Source organism: Cloeon dipterum, chromosome 1 (genome assembly GCF_949628265.1).
Source record: "Cloeon dipterum chromosome 1, ieCloDipt1.1, whole genome shotgun sequence".
Taxonomy (NCBI): Eukaryota; Metazoa; Arthropoda; class Insecta; order Ephemeroptera; family Baetidae; genus Cloeon; species Cloeon dipterum.
Window position 1 is genome coordinate 13,059,289 of NC_088786.1, and position 23,561 is coordinate 13,082,849.

Here is a 23,561-nt window from a genome sequence, read left to right on the forward strand (position 1 = left end):
GGATTTAACGGTCTGCGACGCTTGCAAATCGCCATCGAGATTAGGGCTCGATCGGTCGCGTATTTCTTTGCACTCGCTTCCTCTGTTCAGATTGAATATTTTCGCTCTACATGAGACACACGCCACCATTGTCACGTAGATATTGTCGACCGTAGTTGCAGAGCATGTAAAATAAAAATATCGAAAATAATAGAAGTAGAAGCTCAAGTTTCACTTGATGCAAATGCAAACATGAATTAAAAGGGCCCGTGTTTAAAACAGTCAAAAACAAACTATTTAAAGAAAGACGTGTCAATCTTTTTACAAGCATGCGGAAAAAATAAACAAGTTAATTATTTTTCTTTTGCTGAATAATTATTTTCTGGAGTAAAATTTGTGCCACCAAAACAGCCGGATATGATATTGCAATGGTTTAAAATACAAAAAAGCCCTTGAAATTTTTTGGGTATGTTACAAACACTTTTATTCCATCGTAAACCACTTTTTTACATCTGAATTGGCAGTTTCCAGAATGAAATCGCCATGGAAAGGTCTGAACACGCCCAAACGCCACCAAACTGGAGTGTTTTTGCGGGCTGTCAAACGCAGCGTATAATTATCTAGTGGCCAGCGTGCATAATCTTAACGTCATACGCATCAAAATGCGAACTGCGTTTTCGTGGCTGACGTTACATGCCGGAATGGCCCATGGCGCGCGAGCGAGGACAAAAAGTTGTAAAAACAGAGCTCGTTAACATCCGCCTTCCGTCTCCGCACGCCCAGATTAAACACAAAAAGAAGAGAGACCCTAGCTGTTGCGCGTCACAGCGCGCTCGTCTGCTGCTTTCCCTGCATCGAAATAACGAGCAAGCTACACCAGCACGACTGCTGATTTTGTACACACGTAATAATTTTCATTCCACGGAGAGCGGCTCTGCCCTATAAGTCCAATTAAGGTGCAGCGCAGGCCGCCACGCCGCAGCTCGCTCATTTCATTTAAAAGTGTGGGTGTGTGCACGAAATTATGCAAACTCGACAAATTGAGCCGGCAGTAAAATATTTTTTGTGGGTTTGAGCTTTCATTAATTGGGTGCAGACCCTAAGATTTTTATTTTACAAACTCTGCCCTATTGTTTTTTTTTCATTAACATTCACCCGGAAGATTAAAAAAAAATTAATCGTTAAGGAATTAATACCATACTTTCAGCAAGAATTATTTTTTTAAATCTATTGCATACAAAATTGAATATGAAGATTTCATAATGCTTCATGGTTTAAAAATTGGTTAATGCAATATTGGTAAAAAAGCAAGCAATGATAAAATTATTTACAAATTTACCAAATTTAGTTTTCCTTCAGAGATCCCTAAATTGCATAAAAGCAGGGTTCTAATTAAGATGAAAATAACAGTGCTCTGGGTCCAATTAGCCGCCGCAGCTGCCACACTGGCCGAGCGAAAGTAGCCACGAGGGAAAGAAATTCCCGCGGTGGCTCTCTGGTCTCATTTCTTCATTCCCCGCAAGCATCATATTCCTGAATTAGCGATGGTGCCTACCCTCTTTCTGCCTATTTCAGGTTAAATTTGTGTGCGTTTTCGAAACCGATACATGATCGCGATATTCTTGTGCGTGGCTCATCAAAAACGCTTAATTGGCGGAAATGCCAGCAGCAGAAATCGAGGGGGAGGCCGCGAGGGGGTTGGTTTTGTCTCGGGCCACACGAGTACCTTTTACCTATGCACTCAAAGGCGGCCGAGCGGCCCCTTGACTCGCGCAGCTTTCGCCGAGTCAGCGCCGCCGTCGAGCCCACTCGGACGCACTCTCCAGTCATGCTGACTGAACCACTATGCTAATAAGACCACCATCACCAGCAACAACGGTGATGAGAAAGGCCGAAAGCGCGCGATCGCAAACTGACTCATTCATAAAAACGCCTGCAACAAAATATTGATATATGCTAACTTAATGGTATTTTCCATATTATATAGACTAAGGTAGAAACAAATTGAATTTCTAATGGCCCCAATTTTTTTAAATTTAACTGTTTACACAGTTTTAAAATCTGATAGATATTTAATGAAGAGGAAACCCTGCTAAATTAATATATTTTTTTATAATATTTCTCTCAACTTACTGGAAGCACAGACAGATACCAAGGCTAAAGCAACACAATTCATGCATGTGTTGATACTTTAATATTAACACCGTTGATTTCGCTCTTACGCGTAAAAACAGAAAATCGATAAATATGCGCTGTTTATCATAATTTTATGTTCCGATTAGAGATATAAATGTTGGAAATTAAATTATCATAATAATTTTGACCTTCTCCGCGTGACATTTTAATTGCAACGTGTCCAACAGACACCTATTTTTGCCCGAAGCGAGAGCAGGAATTCCGCGTGAGTGGCTTACTACGACGATCGATAGCATGTGCTGTATGCATAATTGCCGCATTTGTCTTACTCCTTACGCCACGCGACGTTTTCGCGTGTGTTGTTTTAATGAGAGAGGCTTCGGAAAATCAATTCCGCGCGACGGTGACGTCCACGCGTAGCCATGGTTATGAATGCAGAAGCAAGCGCCCAGTTGGCAATCAAGATGGTAAAGAACGCGAGAGCCGTAATGGATGATATACGTGCTCACAGTGTGTGTGTGTATACATTTGGAGCAGCCAGCAATTCAAATATTTCTGCTTACTCCGGGCAATGCCACGAAAGCGAACCGATCTCTTTATCTCCGTTTCCTTCAAATTATATTTTTTTGGTGATTTATAGCAATTTAAAATTGAACAAAAGCCAAGTTTAAAGTCAGAATAAAAGTATACTTTTATTACTTCCTCTTTCTCCTCATGGTGAAATGTGATTGCATCAAAAGCAAACAGAATAGAAAGGGAAACAGAGAATGTCGCTGATAAACAAAATCTAGTTTCGTGCATAGCTTTTATTATAGTGGCCAAAATTATTTTCCTTTTCCTCACAGAATTCCATAATGTTTTGTCTAAACAGTTTCTAGTAATTCATAATCAACAGTGATTTTAGTGGCTGATTAAATCTGCATGGATGGATTCAAATAAAACTTTATCAATCACTTGCAAAATGCACTGCAATCTGTGTGTTTTGTTGAATCAGTCATTCTTCTTTGTTTGTTTTTACTTTTGAATCACAGCCAAAGCTACAAATTATTATTCCGTCAAACAATTATACCTGATCCATTCCCCTTTGAAATGTATTTTTAGCTGCCCAAATTAGTTTGCTCCTCCCAATGTCAAGCGTGCAATTTAAACTAAAATGTTGCCGCTAGACGAATAATGTGCGGCATTGTGTGGCGCAAAACTGCGCAGCAGACGAAAGCGATTAAGAGAAAAGAGATTTACACGTCTGCCGCTTCAATATTTACACTTTTTCGCTCCGCGTTCTCTCTGCGCCACCGCGCCGCTGGCTCCAGAGAGATTGGGTCAAGCTATACGCTTATGACAACAACACGCCCGTAAATTAGTCCACCCGCAAGTGCTAGCAACCGACAATAGGGCCATTGCGACGCGTACGTGGGCAGCAGAGGTTTAAATAGCTCGGTTTAACTTGCGATAACTCATCTTGTTCGCTGAGAGCACGTGTTGCAAACTGTTGTCCGAAGGATCCAAAAGCTAATTTTACACACACTCGCTTCTTTGCAGCGTGATCCGACAAAATCAGATCTATCTGTCGCTTTGGAACGCGCTGAGGGTGTTTGTGACACAACCGTCGAGCAACGCACGCATTCTAGATTAATGCATAGCAATTCCGACGGACGGTGACAATCTCCAACATCCTCGCACCATTTGGCACCACTTTGACTTGAGGGTGAAAGGATCCAAAAGCGTTTCTAACGCATGGCTGGAATTTTTAGCTATTTATAGACTCTAATTATATCGAGTTCTCAGAAACCTGATGTAGCATCAAAGTTGCATTTGAAGGTGAATGTCTCGTTAAAATACAAAGTTTGTGCTTAAACCTTAAGTGTTTGCCATAAATTTGCCACCCGCATCATCTGCAAGTGCCTTGATCTAAATTCTCACTCTTCGCAAAAAAGTGATTCTTAGCTAAATTCACTGCCGAGGGTCACGGTTGAAAGTAGGCAATCTCACTTCTCCATCTTCTTTATTAAATCTAGACTGTACTGCGAGAAAGTAAGCGGAGGAGCAGACGGCCCTTTGCTTCCGCCAGAAAGTGCCATAAATCGAGTTGGCTCGCGCCCCTTTCAAAATCTGTCAGCAGAAGCTCTCCCGGTGGACTTATTGGCGGTGCGTGCCAAATTTTTCACTCCCAATTGGCACGCGTGACTCAAAATAGGCGCCACGGAGGAATTTAAATTATTAAATTTATGCAAAACGTCTGTCACGTGCTTTTAAATTTTTGCTCAACCTTGAGGAAGAGAATATTGTGAGAGAGCTGTTGGCATTTTCCTCGCCCATTCACGGCGGCGATGTCTAATATTAGTCGCACGTCTTCTAAATTTACCCCCACTTCATTCCTTGGCATGAGTAGTGCACGAGTTCCAACTCTGTCGGGATAGGACACGTTTTCAATCTATGATTTCAAAGGGTTTCAACCCCCATGAAATAGTGAAATAGTGATTGGTCTTCAAATATTCATGAAATCAGAGAAATAAACTTTGTGTAGGATATGAATAGCAAATATTATTGTTAATATCGCTCCAAAATTATCACGTCCTATCACTACCTTCTCTTGGCCCTCATATGTCATTGCTGTATATGGATTAAAATGTTTGAACTTTGCCACGGTTGAGGCAGATCAGTAACATTTTCAAACAGAGCACTTTAAACGCAATTAGGCGTGAGAAATGGAAAGCTAATAAGTCGGTCAATTCCTCTCTGCCAAAGAGTATTTCCAGTGTCCGTGCCTCTTTCGTCAACCCTTTGCGCGTCCAATATTGTGAGCTTGTTTAATTTTCGCCCGTGCCGATTGAGCTGTGTGCGCATTTCCTCGTGTGTGATAATCGTCGCCCGTGTGTTTGCTTACTCAACTGCTCAGTCGGTCGGAGATTTATTTTGGGAACGCAGTCTTCTCGTGCCGCATTCAATTATTATTGCTGGAATTAAAATTACCGCAACGTTGCTGCGAAAATAAACCAACGCTTGCTTTAATTAGCGTGCGTCGTCTAGCAGGAAAGTGACGGTAATAGAAAATGGTAATTATGCTAATCTTGATCGGTGGTTCGTATTTGCATACCCCACTAGGGGGTCGGCGCACGGATCTGGGTGAAAATAGATCGTAAATGGCAACATCCGTTTTTTTTTGTTATTAGCAAATAGGACTATGCTAATAAATTTGGAGGTAGATACAGGAAGTTTCTGGTTCTTATCAAGCAATACAGTGATATCATTAACATGCAATATTTTGAGGCGTAATAGTCTAGGAAAATAAGTCACTAGTGACGGTTTGAAGTCAAAAATAGGTCAAGGAGTCGTCTATTGTTGCTTGCTGAGATAAAAAGTAAAATTGCTCTGAATTTTTGCGGCAAGCCGCATCGAAAACACTTGTGACGCGAGAGAGCAAAACTCAGCGCCTAATTTTAACGCGCGCGCAGCGCCTTCGCAGAACAATAATATGCACACGCTCCAAAATAAACTTTCCAGTGGCAGCGATGCGCAAAAACAACCAGTTTGGCGGCAAATCCGTTCTCCGAGCGCCCGTGGGCACAGCAGTTGTAAATCAGTATGACGGAATTCGGCGCAAAAATCTGGTCGGCGTCAAAGGCGGCCAGCCGGCCGGCCGGCCAACGAGAAATCGAGTGCGCGACAGCTCGTTGCCACCCACTTGATTCGGGCCGAGTGGCGCCAGCGGCTGCCTATTTCCACCAAGACAAATCGAGGCAAACGCTCTTTTCATATCGCTGCTGAGCGAACCTTTGCCAAGAGCCGCTGTCGACCCGAAGATTTAATTACGAAATTTTCGCGCACCGGTGCGAGTGACGCTTTTTTTCCTTCTCCGTCGCATTCGTTGGGAGGCGCAGATTCGGAAATCAGCTTTTCGATGATGTTGAGTATCGAAAGGAGGCAGTTTTCCGAAATTTCAGCTGCATTGAACCTCTTACATTATATTAATACAGTGTATTTTTTGAGTCAATATAGTTCATTCCCTGAAAATGTTAAATCAGTCACTGTATAAATGTTGTCCTTTATTTTAAATCTATCGCATTTTCCGCGTAGCGTCAATTCTAATTCATCTATGTTTAAATTAAATCCAATTTGATTTTATAAAAATGAGTCCCAGTGATAAAATCTTAAGACGTTTAAAAGGAAAAATATTTTTAAATATTATGGTATTGATTTTTTCCTTGGATTGTTCGGCTAGCATTGAAGGAAATAAAAATAATTTGGGACATAAAAATTGTTGTAGCGGAACACGCCTTGTACTAAAGGTTGTCCCGGGGACGTACCTGGTCCCTTATCGACCCTTGTCCAGAAGGGTGCTGTCAGTTTTCATTGTGAAATGAGCTTTTCTGGGAGAGCGTTGAAATTATACACACACGCGTACTTACTCCATTACTCAGACTCCTGATTATCTTTATTTTGATAGGTGGCAGCATGTTCCAGCTATATCAATTCCTCCCCTCTGAGATTAACATTAATTTAATTTAATTACTTGGAAATTTGTACTTTGGAGGAGTTCACGTTCAGTTAATCACAATTATTAGTCTTGCTGTTTCTTGCTTAACATAATTAAATATACATCTCTTGTTTGCACTTGAGGTTTTTCTTGCTGCACAATTTAATTAATTGACAATTTAATAGACTTGAGGTTTTGCTTGAATACAACAAATAATTCACTTTCACTTTCGACTGAAATATGGAAAAGGAAAATCAAACTGAATTGGCGCACTTACTTTAACACAAAATCTTCCAACTTCTTGGGAACTTTGGTCACTCTTGATGACCTTCTTAGAGTTGGAGTCAATGGACTTGAGGTTACAGCTGCACTGCTGGATTTATCCTCGTGCTGCTCAGGTAGTAGGTCAGGTGGTAGCCTCTGCGGCTCTCCAGCCAGATTTTCTCTCCTTTCCTCCCTTCTGCTTTGAATCCTCGGCCTCAAACGCATAGGAGATGGCACCTTTGTAGGCGAGGTGCAGTCAGGCGACTTGTCGGTCGGCGCCGAAGTGACATCAGCGTCGTATTCGACCGGGGCTTCCAGCACAGTTGAGGCGCCTGCTCTCAGCTTAACCTGATCCACATGCCTTTGAACCTGACCCTCCGACGTCTCAGCCAGGACTCGTCGTGGACCTAGGAATTTGGAAAATTGAGCCTGTTCCCATTTGATCTTCGGGTCCCGGTAGCTCCTGATGGTGATAGGCTGCTTTTCTGCAGGCTCATAGGCCAACTTTGTGGTTGCCTGCAACATCTTCTTCTCCCTTTCCACTCCTCTTCTCTGTAGGTCCTGCACGTGCTGGGTCTTGGTGAGCACCGTGACTGGTCGTCTTCCCAAATTAAATTCAGCAGGAGCAACACCAGTGGTCGAATGAGGTGTTGAATTGTGCCCCAGCAGGAAACTGTCCAAGCAGGCACTCCACTTGCTCTCTGGGATTTTTTTAAGGAAGCTTTTCACTGTCTGCACCCCGCGTTCAGCAACACCATTCGTCTGCGGGCTGTACGGAGGCGCAAAAATTAGGTTGACCGAATTTCTCCTGCAGAATTGCTTGAAAGCTTCTGCCCTGAATCCGGGTCCATTGTCTGCAACAAGGGTATCACACAGACCCTGGACCCTAAAAAGCTTCCTGCAGAACTGGATTGCCGTCTCGGCTTCCATGTTTTTGGTTTGTTCTGCGTCCAACCAGCCAGACAGACCATCTGCAGCTACAATGAAGGTTTTACCACGACGGACCTCGAAGAAATCGAGGTGGACCCTGCCCCATGGCCTGCAAGGAACAGACCAAGGAATCACTTGTGCCTTTGGGGGAGCCTTGTTGAAAAGACTGCAGGGCTGGCATGACTGGCAAACCTCCTCGATGGCACTATCCATGTGTGGCCAGTAAAAATATTGTCTTGCCAAGGTTTTCATCTTGCTCTGGCCAAAATGGTTCAGGTGAAGGAGCGCCACGATTTCAGGTCTGAGTGCCGCAGGTACGACTGCCCGGTCTGAAAAAAGGACAATTCCGTTGCAGAACTTCAAGCTCGGCCATCTTTTCTTGTACTCCAATAAGTCGTTAGGAAGACTCTCTGGGCTTTTACCTTTGAGAAGGTAGGTTTTCAGTTGCTGCAGCGACGGATCCAAAGCTGTCATTTGCTGCAGCCGTTCAAGGTCGACGATTTGGGCACCGCTAGCGACGTTCATAAAGGCGACTTGCGCTGCCTCTTCATCATCTTCAAGCACCTTCTCACCAGGCAGTGGAAGCCTAGACAAAGCGTCCGCATTAGAATGCTGTTTTCCAGGTTTGAACTTGATGACAAAATCGAAATCCCTCAGGAAAATACAGTATCTAATCAGTTTTGATGGCAGGTCTTCAGACATGGGTTTTCCCTTCCCAAACACGCTTAGGAGCGGTTTGTGGTCTGTAATGACTTCAAATGTCCTACCCCAAACGTACTTTTTAAATTTCTTAATGCTCCATACGACCGCCAAGGCCTCAAGCTCGATCTGAGAGTAGTTGCACTCTGCCTTCTGCAGAGTTCGCGATGCAAACATGATAGGCAGTTCTTTGTCGTCCTCGACATGGCTGAGTACGGCACCTAATCCACGTCTGCTTGCATCACACGAGATTCTCAGGGGTTTCTGGGAGTTGTAACAAGTCAGCGCCAATTTTGACAGTAAACAGCGCTTTACCTGCTCCAGAGCGTCGTCACACTCCCTGGTCCACTCAAAAGGTACATCCTTCCTCAACAGTTTGTACACAGGTGCGAGGATGGCTGCTTTGTTTTGGATGAACCTGTCGTAGTAGTTAATGAAGCCTAGGAGGGCCATCAGGTCCTCCTTTGAGGTCACAGGCGGCATTTCCCGAAGCGCCTTGAGCTTGTCCTCGGTAGGTTTCACGCCCTTAGGGGTCAATTTAAACCCCAAATATTCCAGCTCTGTAACACAGAAAGCACACTTGCTGAGTTTCACGCGCAGGCCATTTTCCAGAAAGATCTTCAGGACTGAGCGCGTAAGCGTAATTAACTTTTCTTTTGATGGGGCAAAGACCAGCAAATCATCAAAATAGACGAAGACCCCCTTCAAGTGAGCAACTAAATTTTTAATCGCATTTTGGAAAATTGCTGGACACACTGACAAACCTGGGGGAAGCCTCAGGAAACGGTAGAGTCCACAGTGGGTGTTGACTGTCAAGACTTTCGACGATTCTTCATCAACCTTCAACTGCAAGAAGGCATCCAAAAGATCCAACTTGGTATACACGTAGCCAGGCTGGACCTGGGCCAGCAGGTCGTCCACCGACGGAATCGGCGTCGATGCCATTTCACAGGCCGGGTTTACAGTTGCACTGTAGTCAGCACAGAAACGAAGGGAGCCGTCGGTTTTCTTCACCCACACAGCCGGCGTAGCCCACTGACTAAACAGCACCTTTTCAATGACCCTGTTCTTCTCTAGGGCCTTAAGCACTTCAGTAGCAGTGTCTCTCAATCCGTACGGCACGGTACGGGCGGGCAAATGCACCGGAACTGCGTCTTTCTTTAACGGAATACTCACTGGTGCACCCTTAAATGTGCCCAACTCAGGGGTGAACACCTTGGCTAGATCTTTGTACTCCTCGGGAATTGCAGTCATTTTCAAGACCTTGCCTATCATTTCTTCACTACGAGAACTGCACTTGCTCACAGCCTCGCCTTCTTTGAGGCCAGGCACCAAAACTTTGATGCCGAGAGCCTTAAACCAGTTGCGGCCCAACAAGGACGGTCCGTCCTTGGCCATCACCAGGAGGTCTAGGTCTACCGCTGGCAACCCTTTCGGTTCCAAGTGCAAGCTCACCTTTCCTGCGGCAGCAATTTCTTGCTTTTGGCCCCAGGCTGTCATCCTGATCGATGTAGGGCGCAATGCAGATTCATCAGGGAAGAAGCTCTTAAAAGTGGACCACCCAATCAATGAATAAGTGGCTCCACTGTCAACCTCAAGCTTCAGCTTTCTACCATTGACTCTGATACTCAACAGCACCTTTTTCTCAGCAGTCTTGTCAGGTAGGACATGTTGAATTTGCAGGAGGTGATTGACAACAGCTCCCGCCAGCTCCTCCCCTCCAGAGTCGCCTTCATCAACGTCTTCTACGTTGACATAATTAGCTTGACTTTTCCCTTTCTGCTTCTTCTTAATGAAACACGCCGCTTCGACGTGTCCAGGGCGATTGCACCACTTGCATTGGGCTGTTTTAAGAAGGCTGCATTGGCTGCGGGCATGTCCAGATTTTCCGCAGCAGAAGCACTCAATTGGTTTTTGCGTCTTCCCATCGTCACGCTTGTCTTGCTTGACATTGTCTTTACGCTTGAAGCTACGCCCTTTTGAACGCCCAACTCTATTAAGATCGCTGGCCTCTTGTTTGGCCAGCGCAGCAGAGCACTCGTCGGCTTGATCATGGGCCGCAATATAGGACTTGACGTATTTCAAGGTAAGGGTATCCGAGTCTTTGGCCAACAGTTTCTTGCGGATTTCCATATTCCGCAGACCTGAAATGATTTTTGGGACGATTACCCGATCCTCCAGGTCGTCCAGGCCAGCCTTTGCATTCAGCTCCAGCAGATCAGCGATGAACTCCGCCGTTGGCTCGTTTTCCTGCTGCACTCGCCGGAAGAACTTGTCGATGTAGACGACCTGGTGGGGCTCGGCTCGCTGATAATAGGCGGCCATTCTAGAAGTGATTTCTTTGTATGACACTTCTGCAATTTTGTTTCCCGCACACATTTTCAAGATGACGCGGAAAGTTTTATTGTCTTGATTATCGACGAAAATGTTCCGCTTCACGCTGTCATCCTTGATGCCGCGGGTCAGAAAGTAAATGTCCCACCTTTGCAGGTAGTCGGAGAAAGAGACATCCTCCTCGGGGTTAAATGGGCTGATTCGCGGCCTGTCGTTAGCAAAGGATGACCGCCCGGCATTCCCATCAGTTGCACTTTGGTCGCTCGCCATCTTGGTTTCTGGAACGATCTGTTACACGCCGTATGAAATTCGTAATTTCCTCGTCGCCAATGTTGTAGCGGAACACGCCTTGTACTAAAGGTTGTCCCGGGGACGTACCTGGTCCCTTATCGACCCTTGTCCAGAAGGGTGCTGTCAGTTTTCATTGTGAAATGAGCTTTTCTGGGAGAGCGTTGAAATTATACACACACGCGTACTTACTCCATTACTCAGACTCCTGATTATCTTTATTTTGATAGGTGGCAGCATGTTCCAGCTATATCAAAAATGTATTTCAGGATTAATTTCTAAATTTACCTTAATATGTTTCTAACCTGATAAATATGTATATATTTAGCTAGCTTGTCCTTTTTCGATCAAAATGTAAAAAAGAACACGGAAGCACCATTTTTAAGACTTGCATAGTAGTCACGGTTATATAAAAATCAATCTTTTCATCCTCCTTTTGCATGCGGGCTGAGTTCGTTGTAAACTTTCCGCTTTGTTTGAGTACACTCTTGACGTGCCCATGCTGAAAGATTTTAGCTTGCTGCTTTAAACTTCATAGCACAGAAGCTATACGCTTGATGCTTTTTCCCAGAAGAGCGCTCACAAAGTTGATTTTGAGGAGAATTCTGCGCTTCTCAGAAGCATAAAAAATTGTCGCTTCGATGTATTTGGAATGAAGGTATAGAGGAGCAAAATATTTGAGCGTTCGGGATTCGGCTCGGAAATACTTCAACGCAATCTTCTCTGCTCCTTATTATTTCCAGTCTGGCGATCTCAACAGCAATTGGAGTGAATCACGTTGTGTAATCGTTCTCCCGAGATCTCTGCACCGAGAGATTTATTTATTGTGCCAATCACGCGGCGCTCACGTCCCAATAAAAATAACGATCGCTGTCTGCATGTGCGCTTAACCCAAAGAGCAATTACTTTTATAGCACTTGTAATGAGAGAGCAGCGCCGAGTCAAATATACAACAAACTATCGAGAGACGCGTGGTCCTTTTAAGGCTTCCCATTGGCCTGCCGAGCCTTTTTCGGCCGCTCACCGTCCGTTTGTGGGCGCGACAATCCCGAGAGAGTTGCACTCCACTCGCCGCAGACGTGGGGGTACTGGTTTGCAGCCTCTTTTTATTATTGAAATCCGAGTTTCATTGTTTCTCACATGACCGATTGTGTTTCCGTCTCTGAAAACAACCCAAACAGTAATCTCTCAGCCAAATCGATCAGCTTTTGTTTAAGTTGCCAACATAGCGGTTGATAAATAAAGCTTTTTAATTTAAATTTGTTGAAACTCACAAGAGAGTAAATAAGGTAAATTCTCTGGAATTCTTTCAGACATGCATGAGTAAATATTATCGTTTAATCCACAAACCTTGGAAATACATTTTATATCGATCGGTTACCCCTTTTATGATGGACTATCCCCTGATATCGAAGAACTCGCGAAAACTCCGCGTCTCAATAACATCGCGAACGAATAACATGGGTGCACGGATGTCATTGCAGGAAGTCCAGTCCAAAAGATCGTGTTACTGTCCCCATGCTGGGGTCTATTTTGAAACGCAAGACGTTCGTACCGTGAAATTGATTCACGCATGCTGGAAATGTGCAAACCAGCAAGTAGCGAGTTGAAAAGCTTTCGAAAAATCCATCCATGTTCGAATGCATTCGTCATTGTAATGCAGGAGAGTCAAATCAGCTCCTAAACATCGCTCGGATCTCACATTGCAACGTGCACTCAACAATGCAAGGCAAAGGTTTAACAGAATGCCGAAAGAATTTATTCTAATTAAAATTCAGTTGAACCACATTTTAGCAAACATTTAGATGCATATTTTTACACGTACTTTCGAGAGAATGAGAACCCAATTTTCAACCACAAATAAAGCTCCAAATGATCTCTGTACGAGCCAAAACGTACACCATATAAATAAAAAAAATGAATAAATGTAAAAGGACAATTTAGATTTTTCCAGTTTTTGGACCAACGCATGCATGGGCAGCTTTATATACAATAACTCTATATTATACTTCCTTATGTGTGAGTCAATAGTATTCACGTCCCTCGAGTCATATTTGTACTAGCATAAAGCACACACCGAGCCACACGTCAAGTGACAATGGTGTTTCTCAGAAGCTGCTGACTTTTCCTTCTTCTGTGCGCCACATGTCGGATTCGAAAAAAACTACATATTCACCGAAATAGATCAGTGCAGTGATTCACTCGAAATTTCCCTTGAGCGACAAACTTTTTGCTCAATTTGTAATCCCTGTAACGTTTGCCTTTGGCAATAAAATAATGAGTTGCGTTTTTTCTTCTACCTCATGAATCACACCTCAACGAATTTAATGCACTTTTCCTTCTGATGAACACGCGAGTGCACGAAGAACGGTGTCGTGCCCTTCGTTGGCTTCGCAAATTTAATTGAAAATCGGTATAATGACCTGCTTGTATTAAGACATGTTCGCCCGAATCCATCGAGGTCATGCACTCAGCGCTCATAATCCTGATGGCGAGTTAATTATTGCTTCGATCGGCCGTTTTGACCACGCGCACACAAGAACGTGAACATGCACTGTTAAAATTTAGTAATAATTATACAATCACAAACAAACTGCCAGTTAATGCTTGACGGCCGCCCAGTAATTAAAGGTCTCTCGCTATTGCAACCCGATCATGGCAACAATGCAAATAACACTATTGCCACCGCCCTGCTGCAAGGTGAAAGAATTTGAGCGTTTTCCTCTCAGCTCTAATCTACACAAAATCACGTGAAATTGATTGGAAATTTGTGGAAAGTGTTGTTATATCGCACGCTTCTATAGATTGAGAGAGCAAATTAGTGCGTTTTGCTGCGGAAGGTGATAGCACTTGGAGGCAATCACCTCAGTCATGAATATTAATTGACACTTTCAATGCGGTTGCTCTGATTATGCATTTTCTCTGTGGCGGCAACCTATCGTTTTTAGTTAGATTCGCTTGAGTGTCTGGTGTGATGCAAATCCAGCTCAAGTTTATCGCGTTCTCTAATTGGCCATATAACCTCTATTGTTTCTTTACACTGCATTTTTCAATCACATTAGGAAACTTCAGACACAACTAGTTCCCGCAGAGAAATTTTTACCTGATGTATAGCTTAGTGGTTAGAATCTAGTCTCCGGATTACGATCATTGCTGTCTTGGCGGCCTTTTATCTCACCGCTTGGACACGACTGTTTAAGGGAGACTCCTAAAGGAAAATGAAAACTAAAGCTAAATTATGTATGAACATAGTGGAGAAATGCACGTTCAATTAAAAACTTGAATTTTTTTACTGTTTGAAACACTTTTGAAGGATTTAAGTAAAAATTAAATAAAATGACGGCGCGACAATTATTTTGTAGTCGATTTGTTGATTCCTTCATGTTTCTCAGATGAAAGGAAGTGGAAGGTGCAACCAGCAATTAATGTGATTTGTATTTATACTTAAGTGACAACTCCAACTCATTACTCCCCAACGGCCTCTAAACAGTAACTATAAGCAACATGAGTTTATTTTCCCAATGCTACATTAGTACGTGCATGCTTCATCTCTTTGAAATGAAGGAGGAAACTCGAGTTATGCGATCTTCTGCGAGAGGGAAATTATGGTCAGATGAATTTTGATTGGCGATCGTCAGGGTCGATCGTCTCGAATTAGCAAACACAAAGTAAGCAAAGAGCAAAGTAATCAAGTAACCGGACACACATTCGTATCATTTATCATCACATGCTGCACGAAGGGGCGCGTAGGGCGTCGTGTTATCAGGAGCACTGCATTATGTCGGCGTGTGAATCTAATGTCACGACCCACAATCGGTGCTGTGAATCATGGGCGTGACTTGGTGCACGTACTACCGTCTTGCAGCTCGCTAAAATTAAAACCTCGTCGATCGCGGCACGACGTCCAACTGTTTACAGACAAAAGGGCTGATGGGTGTGTGTGAAAGAGTGCGTGCGTGTGTTTGCACTTGAATTTTTTCCTTCGTGCATTTCCCTCGGCACTTCAGAGAAACTTCTGGCGTTCCGCTCTATTTTCGCTTTGTTTGATTTGGCCGTGCGAACGCTCGGCTCTTATGTGTGTAATGGGATTTTTCGTGATAAGAGAAAGAGGAAGGTTGGCGCGATTGTTTAGGCGGAGTCGCACAACTCTTGTGTGCCCCTAAAATTTCTCAAGACTCGTTTTGTTGGCACAGAAAAGTGACACGTTCTCAGAACTGTTTGTTTTTAATACACTTCGGGCTACACGCTGAGTGTCTTATCTTTATAAGGACCCAACAATCGAAAGGACATTTTATAAATCAACTGTAATTGGTGATTTAAGTGCGTCAACTCGCTATATTGTTTTATAGTGTGAGGCTTATTTAATTTATCGGATCAGATAGTTTTACTGACGCAAAAAGCAACCATTAAAAATATTTGGAGCAATGCCCGATTTAATTTAAATCACAAGATAACTTCCTAAAATGGCTAACGTAAGGATAATTAAAAAAACGTAATATTACTGAGGGGTTATAATATAATTTAATTTTTGTTCCAATTTTATTTTAATTTTTGTTTAATTTAAAAAACATTATTATTTATTGAACATTGAATTTTTAATATAAATCAATTTATTAAAGTACCAAAAATCTAGTGAGTAATATTATCTTATGTAGTAAAATTGAAATGTCAATTATTTCTATCGAGTAGTTTATATTATTCATTATGATAACGATTATGAGGCAGCAAATAAATAAACTGGATTAAGCGACAATCTCCCCTGTAGAGCCAAGAGATTGTAGTTTATAAATAAACGTAATTATATTTAAATCCCACACGAACTCCGGCTATAAAGGAGTAATCGTTAGTTACACCTGACGCAATCTGCGAAATCAGCCTCACAACCATCTTCCCTTTCAAACCAGCGCACTTTTGCAACGCGTCTTAATTGGCAGGTGCAGAAAAACCTCGGCACACCAACACACAATTGCGCTTGGCTTGCAAAAATGCATCTAACGATCGCGGGCGTGTTAGCATTATTTCTCACCGCATCTGCGGCGGCGACGACAGTAATTGCACCTCACGCAGCACAATGTACAAATAGAGTAGTCAAAGAAATGAGGAGCGCCCACGTCGCGAAAAAGAGCAATCGACAGCACCACTTTCCGTATTTGCATTTCACACCTGATGATATCACTGAAGAAGAAGACGACGACGCGCGCACGGCAGGTGTTGTAATGAATTAAATTATTCATCTCGTAGCGGGAGAGCCAATCGACGCTATTCATGTTCACTGTACAACACGGGCTTTTTGCTTGCTTTTTACGCTGAGTGACTGAGAGTGCGCGCGCACATAGCGCCGGCTTAGTTTCTAAAAAGGCTCGCTTCACAAATACGCGAGACAGCGGCTCTCGAGTCCCAGTGTTGCTTCAGACTCAGCCCGTGCTGTCGGTTGTGAATTTGTGAGCCCTGAAGTGGATGCACTCGCCGGTGACAGGTCACTTCCCCGTGTCGTGACTGGACTTAGTGTCTTCTAGCAGTGCATTCAAAAACAGACAATATGCCTTTTCGAAGTGAATCTCTCGCCGACCTGACCTGGTTCAGTATGCTAGTGGACGTGACGGTAAAAATTTTATTATTATTTGTTACCCTGACCCCTTAACATTTAAATTTTGTTCAAAGTTGTTTTTCGATCGTAGCAAGACAGTTAATTGTCATGTACCTGCAAGTACAGTTCAATGAATTTATTGATCAATTTGATTTTTTTCATTTGTTGCACCTAAAGGAAATTGGAACAAACACAAAACATGCCAAGAACTAATACGACTCGCTACTTGCTGGTTTGCACCTTTCCAGCATGCGTGATTTGGCTTCACGGGACGAATGTCTAGCGTTTAAATGCAGTCCTCGGTGCGGAGTGGGCTGGGTCCCTGTGCGGCCTGGTGTGCCCATGTTATCCGTTCACGGTGCTATCGGGACCCGGGTTACAGCATTCGTGCTAGTACAGTGCGCTCTCTTCCCGGTCCGAGGACAGGGATAAAAGACAAAAATTAAAGGTTTATTTTTTTCAAGTTAGATTGAAAAGGCAACTTTTATGCAGTAGAAACCGACAAGAAGCTAATTCCCTTTATTCACCGCAATTTTTCAAAACGGGTAGGCTGTTAATTTTTTTAATTGAATTTAGTTAATTTAAAAGCAAAATTCAAAGAGGGTCAACAGCAGAAGCACGTTTTTTTTAGCTCAAATTCAAGAGAAAATATAATGTTAATTAAATTTGATTTATTTTATTTGACCACGATTAACCATATTTTAGGAAAGTGCAACAGTGAATTAAGTCACTCATTAATAATTCAGAGCATTTAACTCATATTCGATTGTAAATTTCTAAACTTCATTTGCTTGCTTCACGCTTATTTCATAAGTATCGAAAATAAAAAATTGGTGTTTTTGGTTTATTGCCACAACCCAGACTCAATAAGAGAGCATAAGCAAGAAAGATGAAAAGGAATGTGGAAGATAATTTTGATGCAGACATCAACACTGATGAGTAATTATATGTTTGTGTGGGTTGTAAAAGAGGAAATACTGCAGATAATCGCGCATCTTGTTTACATTGAGTCCTTTTTAAATGAAAGATAACCTATATTTAATGGTGCTTGACGATAGGCGTTGTGAATTGAACGATTGAAGAGTCAAAAAGAGGCGAGCGAGGACGCGGCATAGAGCAACAACTTTTCTCGCTCACTGACCGACTAGGGCACAGCGATTTCTTTGCCGTTCATTCAAGGTCAAAGATTTAAGTGATGATTCTTTCGTGGTCAATGCACACAATTAAATAAAGTGATGTCACAGCTGATTGTGCAGAATAGAAGACAAGTAAATGATTCGCAAACATTGGAAAGCGTCAAATCATCAGACCTTTCCCCCTCACAATTCAATTGAAAATATAAAATGATCATTTTTGCAAACTCTGAGTGAACGTATTTATTAAATGTGCTCATGAAGTCTAATAATTGCAAAAAAACTACCGAAATAACTTTTTAGCATTCTGAATTAAGAATTAAGACCATGCCTATGAATTTCCAATTGATCGATCGTGTTTCTCTTTTGGCATGACGGATGCACGTTGATGATCGATTTAAAAAGCTGGATTATTCGGCCAGCGAATTTAGGCTTCATGGGTCACAGAACGCGTTCGTCGTTTTTATGCACCACATAAGCCAGCCTGCGTTCAAAAAATCCAGTAGTGTTCAGCATAGCGTTGGACATGGATGGATATACGCAGTGAGATTAATTGACACACCGCCGCCTCCGAGGTGGGCGTGCGTGTTCCTCAAATAAATGTAATTCCTCGCTCAAACACCTCGTGTGGACACTAATATTTTCATCACACAACGCGGATGTTTCTCTCTGCTGCTGAGACACATCTAAGAAACTGTTCCGTGAAACCTTACTGACGCAAAGAGTGACGGGCGCGGAGGCTTGCTCTCGGTCAGCAAACTTTCCTTTCTTCCTCCTTAAGAGAAATTGTTTGAAACAATTCTTTTGCACCTGTTTATTATTTCAGGGGCAAAAAAGCCTCTCGTAGTTCCTTTGGTGATGTCACGCCCATTTGATTGTGAATAGGTTAGAAGTGAAGAGCAGTAAAGAACTTTAGTATGTCTGGATAGACGGTGAGAAAACTGCTCTCAATTTGATTTGATGAAATAAATCGTATATTGCCAAAATATACCTATGCGGATTACCACTAAAGCAATTTACGTAATTGGCAAAATCTATATTTATTTAAGATGGGTAGTACCGATGCTATGCATGTTCTAACTCGTGCTTGAAGTTATAAAAATTATTTTGTTCCTTGAATTTAAACAGAGTCAATTAGCGAGAAACGCTTCGCAGGGACAACATCTGAAAATAACCCTTAAGAACTACATATGAAATGTTAGAATTGGCGGCGAATGCATACGTAGATAGTTCACGTGTACCACAATTAAAAATAGCACGTGAGCGATTTTAATGGCGGGTTTCCTCATTCTCAGCGTTGTCGTCTAACAAATGTTTGACCAAACGTTTCATCTCGTTTCAGTTCAAACGGATGCTCAACAAAGAACTCAGCCACTTCTCCGAGTCCAGCAAATCAGGGAATCAAATATCTGAATACATCTGTTCCACATTCTTGGGTGAGTTGTTTTTAGTTTATATCTTTATTGAGTGTTAGGTTTTTTTCTTTTGAGGAAACATTTTTGTGATAAGCGATATGTAAATATACACGTTTCATGCAAAGAGATTAATTAATCACCCGCAATCCTGTTCATGATCTAATCGCTGGATCTTTGTATTCACGCTGTTCCACTTTGAACGATGTTTCGGGTCAAGGCTGACACATTTCGCTCGGATCCTCCCATTCATTTCCCTCTTTCCTCGCCAACAACTCGTTGTCCCAATAAATCTCGTTGCGCATTTGGTAAACAGTTACTTGAACGATTGTCTTATATTAATTATTGACCACGCGGTCTTTTGCATTGAGAGGAAGTCGTGATCGAGCGTGTCGTGCATAAAAATAAATCTCTCTCTCAGGTGTTTGCTTTAGCTGGCAGTGGATGTAGATACATACTAACCATTACACCCTTGACCCTGGCCACGCCGCCTGCTAGAGTTTATAAAGTCCATTAAACTTGCAAGCTTTGCCGTTTTTCTATTTGCTTCGCGCTCGCCAGGAAGCGTGTTGGCTGAATGCCTACTTACACGCAAATATTTCACTTGCTATCAACTGGCAGTACGACACCCTGACGTTGAAAATTTACTCGTCAGTTGAAATTATGGCTATCAACCAAATGCCTGAGCCGCGGGCTATTCGCCTTGAAAGTTGGGCGAAGTGGATATCTTTCAGTGATTTATGCCATGGGAAACTACAGAGTAAAGGAAAAGGAAGGCCTTAATAATCTGCAGTTTTTTTCACTTGAAAATTAAATTTCTGTGCTGATCAGACATTTCAGTGCTCGCTTGTAAGGCCACAAATGCCAGGAAGTTCATATTTAATCGGGTAAATAGATAATGCCGCCTTCTAATTATTTCATACGAACGGATTTTTTTGATGGCATTATAATATTTTGGGCCCCAATTTAAATTCAACAATTTTAATGTTATCATTTGGGGGGGGGGGACTATTTGGTGATTTCTTTCGTGATCGCAATTAGTCCTCATTTGAGGTCTATCTAATGATAAACAATTAGCCAGTGCAGTACGTATAGAGATAGTTCAGTCTAGCATTACTTTAATTAATATAGGGTTAAAAATACTTTTTAAAAATGGAAATATTTAAAATCTATTTATTCCATTTCAGCCAGCACTTCCCTTCTGCAACTTTTTCAGAAAGTCCATAAAATATTTTGTTCTATCAAAAAATAAGATTTTTATTTGAGACCATGCAAACAATTCGTTTTTTGTTTCTCCTCGAGATTCTGGTGTGCACGGCTTCTTACTACTCCTGCGCCGCAATAAGGCTGGTTTATTGACAATTAGATAAGCGCAGAGCGGCGAACGTCCCATGCCAACAAGCACTTGCTCAGGGTCACGGCTTCTCCGAAATTTAATTAAATTGCTTTTCAATCAAAAAGCTTCTGAGATCAAAGGGGCCGGATGCGTGCCACCTCTCAAGGATCGCAATTGCGTCCCTCGTCCTTGCTAATTACTCTGTTCAAAGGCACCTTGACATTGAACTTTGGCTCAGTTCACGTGTAAAGATGATCCGCCCACTCGGCTTCGTAGAAGAAAGCACTCACGTTTTGCGCAGCGTGCTCACGGACTTGACAAAAGGCATTCCGATGAAGCAGGGATGCTAGCTTATCAAATTGAAATGACATTTTCGCCGAGTGAGCACTCTAACCAAACTTAAGTGATTACTTTTCTCGGAAATTTTACTGCCGCAATCAGTGTATAATACTCCTCGCTATAATTTACTTCTTATTTATAATATGGTCAGCCGATCACCGTGTAAAAATAGCTGATTTTTAATCCATATAAACTCATCAATATTCAGAGAGTAAAAGTGTGGTGCCGGGAACCTTACATTGTGCGGTATCACCCAGGAATTGGAAATAATAACAAGAAAATGACGAGCAAGGCCAGGTTGGAATGCCCCGGGGGAACGTGCCCAGACTCGGATTTGACCGTGATAAGAATATCCGCAGACTTTTATCGTTTGATGGAAATAACCTGCGTGCAGTCTTTTGTTGGACGAACTGCCATTCACTCCTGATAAATTCTTTTCCACTAGTAACGGAACACCGCAAGGTATTCATTTACTTGACCATCGTAATTAAAAAATATTCATATTGCTTTTTATATATTTTATTCCTAATCAACTAGTAAAAATTTCAACAAAATAATACCAAAATTCAAGAAAGACAAAGGAAGGACCAATTTCTTGCGGTAAAAGTACAAACGTAAAGCGTCAGCATGTACATAATGTGCAGATGAGTCATGAGCAATTCGTACACACTTTCAGTTCACACTGAAACTTGCTGTATCAGTACCTATTATTCAGGCGCCGGCGAACATTTGATTTTTGTACGTTGCTGACTCACAATCCTACACCTCACATTTAATTATTTCATGATTCACTGACGTCATATGTCTTGACGCCCGCGTGCTTGGAAAAACGAGTAAATTTTGGTGTTGCTCGACAAGCCTTTTACTGGCTGTCAGTCACGTCGCTTGCCGACCTAAACGAAACTCGAGTTTAATGGCGTCATTGCCCCGAATCGAAAAGAATTAATGAATGTTTCCTAACGGGAATAAGGGCGAATCATTTCGAAATCCAGAAAACTCCAGCAAAGAGCAGCACGAGTTTATCCATGCTGATTTTTTATATCTTTATCATTCTAAACATGATAAAAGCTCTTTATCATTTTTTTTTTCAAGAAAATTCTCTGAGCTCATACCCTATTTGTTTGATTAATCAGGCGAGAACTGAACTAGTTTTCTTACTGAGCGAAAAAAATAAACGGATCGAGCGTACAAAAGCACATAGAGAAATGATATCTTTTGATGTGTGCAAGTGACACAGTTTTCTTTGTTTGGACGCTTTTATTGCGCTTGTGAGACGGATATTTTTAGCATTCAGCTCGTCAGCTTGATTCGTTTAAATCGAATTGAAGCGGTGCGTATGTATGCAACCCGGCGAGTCAAGTCGATATTGGTTATTATCCGATTTGAAAGAGCAAAGAGCGAACATTGTTATCGTTAGCAGACGAGATGCGTGACCGACACGTGATTGCCGCCACCGCTGCTTCATATTAATTGGCTTACACAAAGGAGATTTCTGCTGAGAATGGTCCCTTGAATGGAGGCTGAGAGGAGGCGCGTCCCTCTACCAGTCTCCGATCTGCGTCGTAGCTTTTCGGTCAATGATTCCGATTTGTTTTAATTATCACAACAGCGCACGTGAGCTTGGTATTGACTTGCACTGAACTCTGAAGATACCAGAGTGATCTTTCAACCTCGAAGCACTCATAACCAGTTTCCCAGAAATTTGGTTGGTTGACAAAGGCTCAAAGGCTGCGGACAAGGAAACTTTGATACAATGTCAACTGGCTGTGCCCCAAACTCCACGGGAAACTCTAAACCAATGATGTTACATAATTACAGGCTGTTGGTTGCTCTGTGGAAATTTTCAAATTATTGTCAATTAAAAAAAGCACGTAATTTTGAGCGCAACTCTGGTTTGCCTTGACCTTTGGCAGCGAAGAGGAAATTATAGATAAAAATTCCATAAATTTGTAATTGGCACGTGCAGCATTATTATCTCTTTTGCAATTGACTCCATTCTAGTAGACTGGCGGGAAGGAAGCGCCGAGGCACGAACAATGGATCCAGTATATAATAATAGCGGCGATATGACGAGAATAGGGCAACTTTACGAGAGAAAACTGCGAGGGTGACGAGCAAGATACAACGAGCGCATTTTGAAACATAAATGTCTCATTCTGCATATTATGCTCGTGTAAGTCACCTGTCAATTTGTCTTTTTGCACTCGACTCAACCGCTATTGCGCGCAGTGCGCTGTATTGCATTTATACCCTAGTCTTTTGTCAGACAGACACGAGACAGACGCCTGTGGCTTTTCCTTTGATTGGCGTGGATTCTCTGCATTTTAACTTCTTTTGGGTCGGCGGATGATGGATGTCAATGAACCGAGGCAACCGTTTCCTTTGGCCAGTGCTTAGTAGGTCGCGACTAAAAGGGAATGCCACCGTTTTTGCACACTTGATTGAAAATGAGGAAAGCGTCTGAAACGCTTTTGACACAAAGAATTCGATTCGAGCTTGATACAAAAAGGATTCTATTAAAGAAGAGAACGGAATCACTGGTCAAAATGCAATCCGGTTCAATGTTTATTTATAGCGCGCAATCGAGTAAACGGCAATGCAGCATGATTAATTTTACGCGTGAAAATATTTTTCATAGTATACTATTAAA

At 42.4% G+C, this 23,561-nt stretch overlaps 1 protein-coding gene across 12 annotated transcripts in view; it reads left to right on the top strand.

The window, feature by feature from the left end:
* Positions 1-23,561, top strand: part of dnc (phosphodiesterase dunce) — a 234,198-nt gene that overhangs the window by 202,906 nt on the left and 7,731 nt on the right. For 11 of the 12 annotated variants that reach the window (XM_065497234.1, XM_065497233.1, XM_065497231.1 and 8 more), the window contains one exon: positions 19,167-19,260. In XM_065497234.1, the coding sequence (XP_065353306.1) occupies positions 19,167-19,260 (94 nt within the window). Of the gene's footprint in view, positions 1-16,499; positions 16,707-19,166; positions 19,261-23,561 lie in introns of those variants that run through there. The other variant, XM_065497238.1, reaches the window with a different exon arrangement.